Raw genomic sequence first — 14,055 nt, forward strand, 5'->3', positions numbered from 1 at the left:
AGTAAAAAGTTTGTATAGCTACCTGTGTTGATCATTAAATGGCTGGAGTTCATATAGTATATTACCATGGAATTAGGTTGTCTTGTGTATAATCCAAACTAAATTAAGGTTACTAACAAAGTAAATTAAGGACAGCCTGCAAGAAAGGTGAAGAGGGAATTTTAACAAGGGTATGAATTGAGAGGACAAGTGGAAATGGCCTTAAATTGACAGAAGATAGATTCAGATTAGCTATTAGGAAAAAATTCTTTTTTGTGAGAGTGGTGAGGCACTGGAACTAGTTGTCCAAAGAAGTTGTGGATGCCCTATCCCTGGAAGTGTTAAAGGTCAGGTTCGATGGGGCTTAGAGCAAACTGACCTAGTAGAAGGTATCCACGCCCATGACAGGGGGTTTTGAAGTAGATGTTCCTCAAGATCCCTTGCATCCCAAACCATTTGTGATTCTGCTTAAAATGTGCATACTGAGCATACTAGATGGAAAATACTGTGGGTTACTTTGATCAAATGTAAGTAACTTTTTCTTCTTTTCTTTCTCATACTTCCCCTGTTCCTCTCTCCGGATTGCGGCTGCACCTGTACGGACTCATTGCTGCAATGGTTCAAATTCATCATTTTATTGGACTACTTCTGGATGTATTCTCTTTGATATCTTCAATCCTGAAAATGATGGAAATGTGTTGTTTACAAAGTAGCTGTAAGTATTATTTTGATGCAGATGTTTTACAGCTAATGTAGGAATAGAAGCAGCATTAGGTTTTTAGTAGATGAACTAAAATTGAGCTTAGGTAGCAGCTGGTTGAAAATTGGGAATGGATAAAAGGGGAAGATACTGTATGTATTAGAAAAATGAGATGTCATTTGGCACCGTGTTCAAACAGTGGAAGTCAATTCTTTAACAAAAAAGTACTAAGTTCTTTTGAAAGCTGTTGCAGGAATTAAAGAAACTCAATTCCTAATTTGTTTTGCTCTCTTTAGAAGTAGCAGGTTATGAACAAAGGCAACCATTTTAAAACTGGTATGTTGAGATCTTCCGTTTTAATTGGTATGCCAGAAATCTGAATCTGGCATCCAGATGCAGTTTTTTAAAAGGCTCTTTCCTATTGACAGCAAATGCTCACATTAAACACAGCATTAATGGCCAGTGTAGCATTTCATACATCTTTATCTTTCTGGTTACTACCATTTATGTTTCATTATCTAATTGTGGGTGAAATTAAAATAGAGCAAACTACCCCCAAAATTGCCATTTATTCTTTTTTAGCATTTCATATTCAGTGATCTCAAAGTTCTTAGGAGTAGAACAATCCTAAGTGTGGAGCCCCTTATAAATGGGAAGAGAAATACCATTCATTCAAAAGAAGAATTACATGGAAACTCATTCTTTTAAGCAAAAGAACTAGCTAAAGAGGGGGTGAAGTGTTTCTGGTAAACATGACATACATTGAAAGGTATGTAGTTGCCAAAGAATGTAGGTGGTTGACAACTAGAACTATTAGGAGTGTTTGACTGTGATTAGATATTTCATAGAGGAGTTCCACATCCTTAATGGTTATTAAGGACCTGCACTGTGAAGGAGCTTTTAATATCTTTAAAAGTACTGACCTGCATGTCATATAGTATCTCTGAAGCATTGGTTCCTGCTCAGGGTTTTAGATTGTGATAAATTCTATTCCTTACATGTAGTAATAGATTAGAAAATTAAAACAAATATTTGGATTTTAAATTCCTGGCTCATTTTAAAAATACTTTAAAACTTTTCAGATGAGATTATAGCTGCATCTGAGGCTCTATTGAAGCAAAAAGCTTCTTTTAAAAATTTCTTTGATGACACTATGCGAAGATTCCTACATTTAGGGAATTAATAGCATTTGTTGCATTATGAATATTTAGACTTGAACCTCTAACTTAGTCTTTGCAATGGTGTAGCTTTGTTTGAGGTGAATAGTTTATTTGCCAAATGGAGAAATCAGTCAAGTGACTTAAAGCAGAGTCCATTTATTGACTAGTGCTGTTGGACTGCCGAGAGTTTAGTTCTTCTTGCATTCAATACTTTAAAGGTGATAGTGGTTTTATATCCTCGCTTTAATGAAAGAAATATTTTTAATTTAAAAATTCAATTATTTATTACTGCATTGAACATATTCTGTCAGTTTTAGAAAGAAAAAAAAATCAAACAAGTCAACTATATACCAAACTTCTGTTAACCATACTGTACCATTTTAAGTACCTCCAGTATTTTCATTAATGTGGTGAGAAGAAGTAATGACTAACATGCACAATTCTTCTCTTTTTTCACAGTAGGCACTATTTTGGGTAAGTTTTTCAGAGTATAAGGCAACTCAAGTTTTGCCTGTATGGAGAGTTTATTGCAAGGTGTGCTGCATTAGTGTAAGTCTGGATTTAACATGAAAGCCTCCAGTTGAGTAACACAGCAGAGATGTCAAGTTGGTTCCCATCATGTTGAGGCAGTACCACCATGACTTGGAAATATAGGAAAGGTACATTCATGCCTGTGTTTCAAATGGGCATTGGTACCAAGTTGATTGTGTTTTAATTTGTTTGCACATGCTCACTCTTGTGTCATTATGCAGTCACATGGCAATTGCTTTTGCTGAAAATATTCTTAGTGTACCTGAGTTTCTGTGACAGTTTTTTGGCCATCCAGTAAAAAAAAAAAAGTATTTTTTGCTGCAATTCATTATACTTTCTTGAATGTAGACAGCTTGGGCTGTTGAGAGGTTGGGTAGATAGCACTTTTCTACAAATGTGAAAATGAACATTTCAGTAACTAAGAATGCAAACCAACTAAGAAATTACATGCTTTCCTTTTAACTTTTTTTCCTAAATATCTCTTGCTTTAGCAACAGAAGAACCTTGAAGGATATGTGGGGTTTGCAAATCTTCCAAATCAAGTTTACCGAAAGTCTGTGAAGAGAGGATTTGAGTTCACTCTCATGGTAGTAGGTAGGTTTCCTTCTTTGCTTTGAGTGTTGATAGTGAGAAGTATTTTGACGTAGCTCTTAAAAACTGTGATGATGATGTATGGACGTTTTGCATTATCTCAGGAGAAAACACGGATCTAGGTTGGTTACAAAGAACGTGTCTGGTCTGCAAGTTGATGAGGAGATTACTAAATGATGGAAGCTGTATAGTTCATACAGTCTTTAGAAAAGCAGTTTGGTGATGATCTGGTCTAAAATGCTACTTGCAAGTATGACAGAAGTAATTTGAACTTGATTTTCATTTGAATAAAAAAAAAAAAACTGTTTTTGTGGTTGAGTGCAACACAGCAAACCTTGTACATAACCAGGCAATAGGATCCTGTCTGTCCTACACTTCTGTGGTCACAAAAGTGTGCTACAAAATCAAAGCTTTAATTTGAACAAACCTTTCAAGTTTGTATGGTTGCAATGAAAACCAAATGTAAGCAGTTTGTTCCCTATAGACTACAGAAAATGGGAAATTATAGTTAGTTTGAATGAATAATACAATTCAAAACAGTTCATTTAGTCTTCAATGATGACCCAGATTTGTCATCTTTCCTTCTAGGAAGTCTTATTTCTTTCCTTTTTGTTTCTTTTTTGATACTTTTATTATAATAGACTGCTAGTAAAGTTGGATACATTTGTGTGTAACTGATGCTACTGGTTATTCGACCCTGTTTTGACATGCTAATTAGCAAAATAATAGTAGTTTAGAAAGTGTTTTATAATAGCCACATGTCACTTTATCTGGCTATCTCTTTTGTAATTTGGCTAGCTTGATAATGCTTTGTTTTGTCATCAACACGGTGGATATCTTGTGTGTAATTTATGTGCATGTAGCATGTAACATAACAGTACTACAGAGCTAGAGATCAAGGGTAAGTTGGTGCAAACTCATTGTATAGATCATGTATGTTTTTCTTTTGATTACAAAAGTAAGCTATAATTTTAAAATTTGAGGGTTGCTTTTTTCTTTTGGAACTTGATGAATGGTTCCTTTATAGTCTAGCATCCAAGTACATAAATTATTATTTTATACAAAACTGTTTAATCTAAAGTAAAATTTGGTTTTCTGCTACCTACAGGTAATAAAAAGGAGGAAGGGATGAAACTGTTCTCATAAGTGGTAGATGTAGGGATGTGTTAGAATTGGAGAAAGTCTGCAAAATTATCTCTCTTTTCTCTTGTTTCCCTGTGGTATAGTTTAAAGCAATTATATTTAGGAAAGCTGTAGAAGATTCTGACCCTCAAGAAGAAAAATTATTCCAAAATTAGATTGAAAATGAGATGTTGGCTATTTTTACTATTTTTGTGCTTACTATGAAGACTTCATTTGTTTGCATGGATATTTGTGCCACTGTCTGGAAGCTAACTAGGATAGGTGGCAGTATTTTCCTAAATTAAAAATGCCTCTAATTCTCTTATTTTTATTCCCAATTATAGAAATCAGATACTTGAAAGTGAGTGTTTAAACAAAATGATGGTTGATCTTTTAGTACTCTTGGGACACTGGGGAGGGGTGGGGTAGAGAAATTATTTTGTTTCAAAGTAAAGTGTCTGGTAATAGTATACCCTGAAAAATTGTGCTTGTTTTTAAATACGAAGATGAATTTTTTTGTGTATTACTGATCACTTGTGTTGGTAAAAACTGTATTGTAATTTGCAAGTAGATTGTTAGGATTATAATTATTTGTTGCTGTATTCATCCTGTGAGGTAGTGTACTCTGACCTCTTTTGAGGTCAGTAGCAAATGGAACTATCTGTAATGGAACTATATAAACTTTACTACTTGGTAAAGTTTGAAAATTAGAATGTAGTGTTTATCTGTGTATGGTCAATGCTGGAAAAATAATAATACTAGATGTATTATCTCTTGGAGATTATCTAAAATATTCTATTGCTCTTTCTACTAGTAAGAGTCATGTGTGCATGGCTACCTTTTACTGCAGACAGCACAACTACTGATCTGCTGGCCCTGCTTTATTTGGAGGTACTCTGTGTTAGTGTGTTACCCATTTGTTCTGAAAGGAAAAAAGAGAAAAACAATGCTTGTGGTTGCTAAACAGGTACAATGAATAAAAAAGATCATGTTTGGGATCTGTGATCTCTGTGTCCAGCTCTCTTCAGGCCTTCATGAGGCTTGATGTTACAGCTAATGCAGTTGTATAGAAATTGTTTTCCTGTTGCTGATTCAGTCCGGAATTATCAGTTAAACTTAATAGATACCTAGCTTTTTTGTCTTTGGAATGTGTAGTATTAAAATTCACCAGAGCAGTGTTTGGATGCCAGTATGGTTGTACTATCGTGTGTGTTTCCACTGCTGTAGAAACAATTAGGTTTTCAGTTTAACAGTGTAAGATCTTTGTGATTGTGCAAGTAGTAAATACAGCATCAAACAGATCTGGTGTTTCCAGTAAGAATTTTTGCAGGGAAATAGATTAGTTTTGCAGAACATTTCCTGTGCCTAAAGTATGAATGTACTCCATAAAATGCATATTTCCCCAGTTACTGTCATTGCCCTAGAGTGGTGGAGCTGCCTATAGCAGTGTGGTGGCTTCTGGCTCTTCTTTGTCCCAGTGAAGTTGGGGAGTGGGCTTTTAAACGTGGGCATGCCTAAGGTTGAGTTGTTGCTGAACAGCCTAGAGAATGGATTCTGGAGCAGGTTTTCTCCTCCTGAGCCAAGTTGATTGGTGTCATTGCTTTGGACCCATGTGGACAGTGTTCTGTCCTGTAACTTACTCTTTTGAGTCAGGACTTGGTAGGATTGATGTTTTTGAGGCTTGTAATGTTAGTGAGCTCTTTTCTGTAAGTGTAGTTGCTGATTTCCAGGTGTTCCGGTGTTTACATTAAATATAACTAAAGGGTGAAGTGATTATGAATTACACATGTAGAAGTATAAAAAGAGGATGTCAAAATGCCTTTTTTGTATCAAATGTTTTAAGAATCATTGAAAAGTAAACCATAATTAGAAACTGGTATTACTCTATCATATTTAGTCATAATAAACATTTTGACATTTCTATCTCAAATTGCTTATTTTCTCTAAATTGTATTCCTTCTTTTGTTAGTGTTTACTAACAAAAAACTAAACTTATCTTGAGAAACTGAAGACTGAAATAGTCCTTTGTTTTTGTTATTAAACAGATTTCATTGATTTGTCCTTAATCTTCATGAGACAATTTCATATTAGTTATATTCTCAAAGGTAGTTTTCATCATACTGCTTTTGCAACAAGTTGGTTTTGCAGAATAAAAACTCACAAGTGCCTCCTCTGAAGATATGACATAAAGTGAGCAGAAATTACATACAACTGAGCTTTATTCTTGATGCTTTCAAAGTAAGACATTTAAGTAGTGGTTTAAAGCAACTAATGCTATATCTGAAGCATTAAAGCTCAGCAGTGGAAAAAATGTCAAGTTTGCCTTGGTAGCCTGCTTCCTTCATAATCTTGTTTAATCTCTTCAAGTATAAGATAGTTGTTGAAACACTTGAGAACCCGACATAAATATTTAGTCTGTCTGAAATCCAAAGAGTATTCTCTGTATTTCTATGCTGTGTGGGTTTTTTGGAGGAAAGTACATGTTTAAGTCAGATGCTTAAGAAAACTTTCAGAAGCGACACCACTGTGGTTAGTAACTCACAAAGAAAGTCTTAGTTGTAGAATTGTAGTTCTGTCTGTTAATATGATTACACTTGCTAAAGTAGTGGGTGTATGTTTTTGCTTTAGTGTATATGAGGTGTGGAACAAATAGTTATTTTTCAGTTATTTTCCCTCTAAACGCTGAATCAGGAAACTCCTCTTTTGTTCTTATATTGAAGTGATGCTGGTAACAAGATTTGAACCAACACCCAAATAGATGCAGTCATAATTCTTAAAAATTCCTCTCTTCTATAGACCTTATGCACTTAAGAATATGTATTTGTGGTGACTTTTCCTAGAGCTGTATATTTCAATGTGTTCAGGTTTCATGAGTCACATAAGAAGTTGGACTTGTAAGTTTGTTGGGGTTTTTTTTAGTCATCTGATTTCCAAAGTACAGAACACTTACAGTTGAGTGGCTTTCCAGAAGACCTTTATACGCAGTTCCTAGTTCTTGAGCAACTGCTAACTTTGACTTTGAAAGTTTTCAAACCTCTCCTATAGTAAATTGCCTGTTTTGTTTCCAAATTGTTCCTTTAGCCTTGTAGATCGCCTGTGGATTACAACTTAAAGGAAAATGCCATGCAATATAGTTGGCTTGCTTAATTTTTAATTATATGCACACTCAAGTGATTTGGTTTAAACATGTTTTTTTGGCTTGGATGCAAAGAAAAGGACCTGTATTTTGCAAGATTTGAAGTTACATTAAAGAGGCAGCTCACCCTGATTTTAAAATGCTTTTATTGTTCACTGAAGAAAGCTTTATTTATCAAGCCAACCAGTGGTACCAAGCAACTCAGCTGCTCACAGGTACTTATTCTTTACTTGCCGTCAATTTTAATGCCAGGAACAAAATCATTTGTCACAGGATAGGAAGAATAATTAAATGTAACCTGTGGATGTGCAGTACAACTGAGTAGTAACAGTTTTGGGATGTTGCCAGTTCTTGTTGATTTGCTGTGATTTGAGATGCTCCTAGTTAAGATTTCAGTCATGTCTCTACTACCACAGTAGCTGAATAGGTGTTTGGCCTTTGGTGTGACCTTCATTATCTGGCTGCTTAGGATTCTGCACTGCTGTTGCTGAGTGTGGAGTGCCTTGTGTGTACAGTCAGGGGAGTACAGTCTTGTTTACAGGACTGGAGTCCTCTTGTTTTTACAAAGAAAAACCATGTGATGGAAAAGACCTAGCAAGATTTCTTTCAGCCTCCATTCCCCCTGTAAGTTCACTTCTTCAGGATACCTGAATTCCTCTAATTCTCTTATCCTCTGAAAACTATCTTGTACATCTTTGGCATCCTAATTTTCCAGCTGCTGAGAGCTACACTTTTACAAGTAACGTAGAAGTCACATCCTAGAGAAGTGTGACATCTGAAGCTGCTTGTTTTTGTTCATGCGGAAAACCCAAATGTACTGTTCTAACAAATCAAATGAAGCTTGAGGCTTGCTCTTTTTGGGTAAGAAGAGAGAGCCTTGTAGCACTTTTAACTCAACAGGAAGCTGAAAGATCAACTTTGATACCGAAATACTGCAGATTGCAGCGTCTTTTAGAAAGGTGGGTGTATATGCCCAATTCAGATTGGCAATAATCACCATATTGTCCTGGTTTGAAAGACAGGTGTCCGATAAGAAAGGCAGGAGCCCCTCTTTGAAATGGAGAATGTAGACCCCCTCCCTCCAAATTATTTTAACTTTGGAATGAAGGGGCTCTCAGGCAAAGATATGGGGAGAGAAATAACAGTTCTTTACTGATATATATGTGTATATATATGTATGTATGTATATATATGTACGTGTGCGTGTGTGTGTATATATATATATGTATGTATGTGTATATATATGTGTGTGTGTATATATGTATCTGTAACAAGCCAAATGAAACAGCAACAACTAGGAAATTAACAACAAACAGAACAGGAGCTTCGGTTGTGGACACCTTTCTCCTGTGGTGCAGTTACCATCCCAGTTGGCAGTGAGTGCCAGCCGCCTCCCGATGGACAGGGGCAGATGCTGCAATCCCGCGTGGCTGCAGGGGCGCGGTGATGGCGGCTGCAACCCGGATGGGAAGGGTGGAGGAGAGATGCTGCTCATGGATCTTGGGGGCAGAGTGTCTGTCCCGGTGCTCCAACAGGATGCTTGGAGGTGGAAGGCTGAAGCAGGAGGGAGTCTGAGCAGGGGGGTGCAGGGGAGGAAAGGTAGCAATGAGGTTTTCCAGCGACCATCCTGCTCTGAGCCAAACAAGAGAGTGAGCAAGCAGCTCCACAACTCTCCTTGACCTGCACCCTTGTGTTCTTGCGGTGTTCTCCCTCTTCCCCACCCTGCGAGAGAAACTCCAAGAAAGAGACAGGGAGTCTTCCCCTCTCCCGGTTACTAGCCATCTTAGCATGTCAATGGGAAATTCCAGACAGAGAGGGGAAAAAAACCAACACCCAACACATATTTCCCCATAAAGTATCTATCCTGTTCAAACATCTGGGTTTTTTCATGTTAGATATTGCTGTCACATATATGAATGGTATTATCTGAGTGACTTGGACAACTCAGTTAATGTTAAAGAAGCATAAATGTGCAGTTTCTCTTGCTTGTAATAATCTGCAGCCTCAATTTGCTGATCCCTTTTTTTGGTTTTTGAATAAAGCTGCTTTGAAAATGAAATTCTATGGTAAAATCTTTTACATGGAGATGCAAAAAGATGTAAACTCAACTGGGTTTTCTTGGTACAGTGAGAAACTTCTAAATCAAGTTTCATTAAAATAAGTATTAAAAATAAACATAAAAAATCCCAAGGATCTTTTATTTTCCAGCTAAGACTAAGATAACTAGAAAGACTGTTTCTGTAGATGTCCACATGTGACTTCTTGGTTAAATTGTATCTTGAATATGTTTATGCCTCTGAGAATGGAAGATCACAGGCTGTTTCTTGCATGCCTTTTTACCTGTTTAGTTCAAGCTGCTGTGTCATAGTAGTACTGTTAAGCATATTTAGCATTCTTTCATGCCCAGTAAATTGTAGTGCTCTTGTTTCTGATATTTCTGGCTGCAGCTCTTTTGTTAATACACTCTGAACCTTTTCTGAAAGGCTTTCTATTATTTACTGTTCAAAAACCATTTTTAGCTCTTTCCACATATTCTGACAAAGTGACTGCATATGTCAAAACATTATGTATAACTTCAGAGTTACGTGCTTCTAGCAGCAAGCAAAAGCTATGGTTCTTTGAGCTATTCTTGGAGAAAGTGAGGACCTGATGTGATGGGTGTGAGGATGGGAAAGTACTGAAAGGGAAGGTGAAAATAGGAGGCAGTGGAAACTTCTTATGTTCATAGTGTTGAGATTTAAATTTTGATTTGCAGAAATAATTAGTAATTGAATTTCCATGGTTAAAAATGGGGGAAAATGTGACTGGGACAGATATACCTGTTGTGTGCTGCCCTCTTGGTTTGAATTCCATTATTAAGATTTAGCACTTGGGTGCTGTTTCTTTCCAGAAGAACTGGAAACCCTGTGACTGGCTGGTGATAAAGTAGGCAGGAGTAGCAGGGAGCTGTGGCTCATGGAGAACCTTCTTCCTTGGTTGGATCTACTAACAGGTGAATTTCTGTTCAGCCTCCCGCAATATGCGGAAAGAGATTGTCAGTACCCCACATCCCACAAGGATTTCTGTTATCTTGCATCTGCTGAATACCACAGCATTTTTTCATCAAACTTTGAGGTGAGATCACTTTGGAATGGTGAAACTGTGTGAAGCAGAGGTGGTGTGTTCCATGTTTCCCTAAAATATTAGGACAAATTGAGCTGCCGCTTTTAAGTTTGTTACAAAGCACATTTGTTAGGGGCAGGCTTTTTGCCAGTCTTGAGTCAGGTGTGCCTGGGACACTGTGCATAGACATTGTTCAGAATTAATGCAATTCCCTATATTCTACTTAAGCTTTTCTGAAATGCTCTGAATATTGTATCATGGGGAGTTTTTGAAAACATGAATTCTCTCTACCTCTCTCATCAGAAGCTTTTTTGCTGCTTTTGCTATAGGTGAGCTGGTGGGTGTTTGCTGCTGAAGCCTTAGATGTGTTTTGGTCCTGCACTTTCTGTCATCAAGTACCACTAAATCCACAAAGTAATTCTTGGGGTAACTCTTCATCTGGCTCACGTAATTCATGTGTTACAAAGACAGGCAGGCACGGTAAAAGGTTAAGTGCAGAATTGTTTCTTGCACAGATGTAGTGATCCATTGGTTCACGGTCATTCTATGGATGTGTTGACCGCTGCTATTCTGAAGGCGTTTCTCACTTCTTGCTTTGTAACTTGCTGAGAAGTTGGTTCAGTTTGCTGCTTTCAAAGGGTGCTTGAATCTCAAGTCTCTGTCTAAAACTACAGATGGCTGAGAAGAATGAAAAAAAAAATATGGAAGCTATTCTGAAGCTCTTGGTCCTTAATAGCTCTTTTAAGACAAGTAATCCCAATCTCATTTAGTTATACAGACCTTGAGAGTAAGGTCTGGATTTTGTATTTTTTTTAATAAACAGAACCTGGATATGAAAATTATGGTTCTATGTTTTGGCTGTTTTTTAAGAGTCTTACAAAATAGCAAAGAAAATTTTGAGTATTTTGTTGATAGCCTTTTTAATATAAAGTACGAGTTTTGCTAATGCAGTAAAACCTTCCCTTTTATATTTGCTTATATAATTTGTGTAATGCTGTTTTTGAAAGGATTTGGGGTATTTTTGAGGATTTTGGTCCTTGGTCATATTTGAGTTTATGCATAATGACTATGACTTGTACTATGTTGGTAATTTATCTACTCAAACCCATTGAAACTACTCTAGCTTGCTTTTCAGAACAAACTTCTTAATATTTCAGTTCTAATCCTGCTAATTATTAGCCAACCAAAACTAAGCACTATTGTATATGCTCTGAACAGGATGAATTGAAAAAGCTTTTTGCCTTGTCACAGGCATGTTTTTCTTCGCACTTCTTGTTTATGGATATATGAAATGTAGTTGTCTAATGTTGATCCTTCTGAGGCAAATGCACTGAAGAGTAAAACAGTGTTTCTCCTATGCTCTAGGTCCAGTAGTGATTATGGAAACAAGCAAGTAAAGATAAAATGACTTAAAACTGCAATGTTGTGGGATTTTTTAATTTTTTCAGTAGTACTGATGTATTTGCTTTTATATAAAACTTGTATGCTAAAGGGTGCTCAAATATGTTGTTTTTTATGAAGTCTCATGAGATCTGTTATATAATGATGCATTTCATGTGGGCGTATGTTTGCTATGTACTGTCATCCTTCATTTTCAGAATTTTAAGATCTAGAGATACTAAATTCAGTTTCTTTTAAGACATTCATGTATAGTTGCCAAAATACTCCTCAAAATAGCCTAACCATATTCTGCAGCATATTGCTGCCTGGGTCAATGGACCAATGTTAGAATTGTAAAAAAAATTTATTCAGTGGGTTATGAAATCTCTGAGGATAGAAGTGTGATTGCAAAAATTGCGTAATTTTACATGGACTCTTTCAGGTATATTTTCTTGAGGGGGATTGATTAATATAATCAAATAGAACTAATTTCTCGTCCCTCCCTAATAGTAGAGTCAATGAGTTGCTCCCTGTAATTACATACCAAGGCACTAATGTTAAGAGTTCTCAGCTTTGGCTCTGGAAGAGGGGAATCTCTGCTATTTTGTGTGAATGCTGCTGCTTTGATTGGAAGACCATCACTGTGTTTTGATGGGGCCAATGAAGTATCTCTTGGCTTACACTTCAGGCTATCTGAGGGGTTGAGGTGCTGTTCTGCTGTAGGTGAAGCAATGCTTCTGCACCTGAAGGGAAAAGAACTGAACAACAACAGCAAGGCTCCATTTAAGGAAGCTGGAGTCAAAAGCATTAATACATATATATATATATGTGTATATATATATATATACACACACACACACATATATATATATATATATATATATACACACATATATATATATGAAATAGAATGTAAGGAAAAAACTGTTTTGGGTGTGTTTCTGTTTGGTTGAATAAAGCTTACTTCCTCGCTCCCGATGCTGGGCGTGGAAAGACAGACATTTAAGTTTTGAGGAAAAGGAGAGAAGGGACATTTGTTTCCTTCCTGGATTGAATATAAATTTTTCACTTATAATTAGATACATTATCTATGAAAAAACTTTTAAGATAACTAAGGCCAATAACAGTGATCATACAAAACAGCTCCTTGAGACTGGGGAAGTATTTTGCATTGAGGTTTTAAAATTACTGCTTTGATAGCCTAATTCTGGATTATAGATGTTTGTATGAATCATTGGAGCTATTTTCTCCCTATACCTTTTGCCTGATACCAGAATGCTTGTTATTCCTTGTGGATGGAAGTCAGTGATCAAGCTTCCTGTTCTCAGTTCCCTTCTATTCTACGACTTCTTGATGACTCTGAGTATTTAAAAAGGTGCTGAAGACTAGAAATGTCAGGTAATTATATAGACACTGTTACTACACATTTTTTGTGGAATCATATGACTTTTCCTGTGAGAGAACATAAATAAGCTTTTTCTATGCTGCATTTGGTGTTAGTTGGACAATTAGTTAGCACAAGTGTTACTGGCTAGCAAGTCTCACTGGTGTGCTAGATGGTTGCATGTGCAATCTGGTTTTAGCTATCATTTTAATTTATTTTTAAGTAGATCTCCCAGTTGTTCCCATTTACTGGGCTTTCAGTTACACCATGGGGCAGTCTGGCAGCATGTGAACTTGATTTTTTTTCTGAAAAAATATTAAATCAGAAGGTCCTGTCAAGGATTACAGGTACTAGGGTCTATTTGCTGACAAGCAATTAGATAAGCATTCAGTCCATCTACCTTGAGGCTTTCATCCAGGAGGAGAAAGAGTCAAGAGGGCTAAAAGAAGAACCTGTGCTTAACTGCCTGGTAGGAAGGGATGGCCACTGGTGTCTAGAAAACCAAACTTGGTTTTGCCAGTTGTGGAATGTGTGCATTAAAAGAATTTATAAACCTTTTTGTAAGTCTATACTGGCAATTAAGCCCATAATAACTGCTTACAAATGAGGGCAATTTTTATGAGCATAGCTGTTTCCAGTAAAAGTGGGCCTTAGGTGTAGTAGTGAAGTCTTAGTTCCTGTAGTACAACTTTTTATGCAAATTTTGCAGTGTTTGGATTTCTTGTATGTAGGAAGTAGTTCATACTTTCTGTTAGATGAGGCTGATTTCTTTGAAAGAATAAAAGGAAGCAAGGTGTCTAGTACAAGCTTTAGAAGTCTGGGAGATTTTTATGTGTAAAAACTCTGAGAAACAATAAAATCACATTATTTGTTTAACATGCAGGGTGTAAGCTATAACTTTGTCCTGGTTTGAAAGACAGGTGTTTGCTAAGGAAAGCAGAAGCTTCCCTTTGGACTGAAAAAAATGTGA

The 14,055-nt window shown here is 36.5% G+C and overlaps 1 protein-coding gene across 1 annotated transcript in view; it reads left to right on the top strand.

Annotated features, from left to right (window-relative positions):
• The window catches only part of SEPTIN7 (septin 7), a 78,887-nt gene that overhangs the window by 21,099 nt on the left and 43,733 nt on the right, over nucleotides 1-14,055 (top strand). The window contains exons 3-4 of the mRNA XM_062505746.1: nucleotides 669-694; nucleotides 2,862-2,964. Of these exons, the coding sequence (XP_062361730.1) occupies nucleotides 669-694; nucleotides 2,862-2,964 (129 nt within the window). The remainder of the gene's footprint in view (nucleotides 1-668; nucleotides 695-2,861; nucleotides 2,965-14,055) is intronic.

The sequence above is a fragment of the Cinclus cinclus genome, chromosome 1, assembly GCF_963662255.1.
Source record: "Cinclus cinclus chromosome 1, bCinCin1.1, whole genome shotgun sequence".
NCBI classification, from domain to species: Eukaryota; Metazoa; Chordata; class Aves; order Passeriformes; family Cinclidae; genus Cinclus; species Cinclus cinclus.